General features: G+C 49.2%; 2 protein-coding genes across 2 annotated transcripts in view; one reads left to right on the forward strand and one right to left on the reverse strand.

The window, feature by feature from the left end:
- Nucleotides 1-19: 19 nt before the first annotated feature.
- Nucleotides 20-2,678, reverse strand: Pmar_PMAR012915 (hypothetical protein; the record flags this gene model as incomplete). The annotated part of the gene is made up of 8 exons (XM_002766138.1): nt 20-164; nt 218-332; nt 743-923; nt 1,531-1,797; nt 1,839-1,869; nt 2,146-2,189; nt 2,232-2,393; nt 2,433-2,678. 8 exons carry the CDS (start codon nt 2,676-2,678, stop codon nt 20-22), a joined length of 1,191 nt encoding a protein of 396 aa, XP_002766184.1.
- Nucleotides 2,679-2,684: 6 nt separating this feature from the next.
- Pmar_PMAR012916 (aspartyl aminopeptidase, putative) overlaps nt 2,685-2,760 on the forward strand; it is a gene marked incomplete at its 5' end in the record, with an annotated part of 3,229 nt that continues 3,153 nt past the window's right edge. Inside the window, one exon of the mRNA XM_002766139.1 lies at nt 2,685-2,760. This exon is cut by the window's right edge and continues 4 nt beyond it. Coding sequence (XP_002766185.1) covers nt 2,685-2,760 — 76 coding nt within the window.

The raw sequence follows: 2,760 nt of genomic DNA on the forward strand, positions 1-2,760 counted from the left end.
CTATAATACTCACACAGGATTAAGAGATCGAGACTCGGTTAGTCTTGAACCTCGTGATTTTCGGTTGAGCCCAATCGATATCTTGTGTCGTGAGAGACAAGTCCCTCGGCCTGTTAACCACAGGTGGATAGTACGACTTCGATCTCATGCCGGGGATGTCGCATCTGCACAGTGACAAACCATGATCAGGCTTGGCGCGGCCAGTACAACAACTCACTGGAGACTGAACTCGGGTTTGTCGAGATAGTCCAACCAGTAGTAAGTTGGCCTGCACTTATCGATGTCACCCGTGGTGAGGGAAGCAATCGTATCCTTCACATACAGGGGTTTACCTAAAATTCAGCACAAGTCTTCGTGTGAGATTCGGCAGGAAGAAACCTTGAGGAACATCCTTCGGCTTGATAGTGTCCAAACTCATCGTGTCTTCGCGTCGGGCGAATGAGAGACTCTCATCTCGGGCATATACCATTTCGAATGATCAATTCTGCCAACCTAGAACGGTCGGTGGGAATCGAACCTGCGATCTCTTCAACACAGTACACTGGCCATCACTTAACATCGTCGATTGAACATGTTCCTATAACAACAGCAGAATCTCATTTTTAGCGATTTCTGAACACAGTTGATCGAGGGCTCATTGGACTAGTCTGATAGACCGATACACATCAGCTCTCCACAGCCCCCTTCACATCCAGGTCTCGGACGTAGATGCTTACAGTTCGGTAAGTCACCGCCGTTTCACTAGGGGTATCCTCGTAAATCATCTGCGGTTTTTCTGCCTCAAACCGTACAAGCCGAACCAGAGGCTTCCTTTTGCACGGATTGCGGAAAGGCTTCCCCGTCATTTCAGCCATAAAACGCTCAAAGTCACCAGCGGCGGGCGCCTTCTGTTTGAGGTCTTCGCAACTCATGCTGAGGTTAATCTGAAGAAAAAAAACGATGACCCCCAACTAAGTGAAAGAACTCACATTGGTTCCTTGTGGCAGTGAAACGGCAGAGCCATCAGAACACGTGGTAGAAGCGGCTACGATTGTACTCGAGTCTCCGTAACGTAGGTCGATCGTCTGATTCGGGTAGCTGGAACTGGACAATGCAACCCTGCATGTGGAGGTGGTATTCTTGGGCGCCGCACACTCTCGGAATAACTGAAAGTTGAGCTCGATAGGAGTTCCCACACGAATTCGGGTAGAGATGTACAGGAATCAGTGACAATTTCCAAAAACTTCCTCGGGTTTTTCATATTATCACCAACACATGTTGATGACCATGAATATATCTTCCCACACTACAAGCCAGAGACCCATGAACTACTCGTCCCTAACACTTCAATAATGCACAACATCGTCATATCCGACGAGCCTATACACTAACGCTGGAGCTTATTTCACCCGCGGAACGAATACGCCCACAATATGTCACCTGCTCCCTAGGACGACCCAAAAACTAGTGTTATCTACGATTATACAATTGCATATCCCGTCTCGCGACACGGCGAAAATCCAATTCAATAAACGGGAAGACGTTGCTCACCAAAGCTAGGCCCTTCTCCTCGTCATACTCCTCCCTCTCCTCCTCCTGCAGCTTCTCGCAATCCTTCGCCCTCGTCACACGGCTACTGTTGACCTCATTCAGATGATGTGCAGCTCGATTACTCCCACCACACGTTGCAGTAACGAGAGTGAAGTTACCAGGGTCGGACGCCTTATACGTGGCTACTGTGAAAGGCGACTGCTCTCCGAGATATATATCACATGCGAGGATCTCTTTGCCATGTTTTCTCGTCCTTGGTTGCGGAACCTGATAAAACAACATCCCAAGGCTTAGCATTCTAACCTTACTTGTGAGTTCGAATGAGAACAGCCTTCTAACCTGAGAAAAGTCCAACAGATAAAAAGTTCTCCATAACAGTGACCTTACGTTAAGATGACTATAACCAGTCCCACAAGTATAAATAAGGAGAACTCAGAGAAACTGCTGGAGGGCATGACAGACAGACACTGCTCGGATAAGACACTTCTCATCCTCGGGGTCAACTCGTCACGTGTGCACTTACACCAACAACGACACACCACACAGCATGACAGCGATCAATTCGACTAAGAATGCTGACGAACCTCTCGCTCGACACCACCCGAGGAGGAGTACCCTCCAGCAGAGTAGCTGTATGCTCCTCCAGAGGCGTGATAGCCCTAAAACGATGTGAGGGTGAACGGTGGGGACACTAACCTTACCCCCGAGTTCGAGAAGTCGAGGTCCTTGACGTAAATGCTGACGGTCCTGTAGGTCATCATTCCGTTATGCAACTTAGCCGATTCATCGCTCTCGGTCTCAGGCGGGGCCTTCTCTTCGGATGGGGATTCCGATTCACCATGGCCGTCGCATTGCTCATACAACTAAAGAAACATTCATGTTTTCCTCGAAAGCGATCTTACCGAGTGGAGAGCCTTGCCACTGGCATACTCCTTTCGTTCGGCCTCTTGCAAACCATTGCAGTCCTCAGTTTGAGTCGTCCTAGTAGCAGCCGAAGAACCCAAAACGCTTGCAGAAAGCTTCTTAGCGCCACAGATGGCACTGGTTAGGGAGAACTTGCCATCACCGGGACTCTCGTAGGTAGCGATAGTGAAGGGGGAAGCGGCACCAAGGTAGACTTCACAGCTCGTGAGGGCACCACCTTTCATCTTGCCATGGGCCTTAGGACCTGTACAGAGTCATACGTTGAAAGATCTCAAACGTGCTCCGACTATGTTATATGTTCTTCGG

Source organism: Perkinsus marinus (assembly GCF_000006405.1).
Source record: "Perkinsus marinus ATCC 50983 genomic scaffold scf_1104296973568, whole genome shotgun sequence".
NCBI classification, from domain to species: domain Eukaryota; phylum Perkinsozoa; order Perkinsida; family Perkinsidae; genus Perkinsus; species Perkinsus marinus.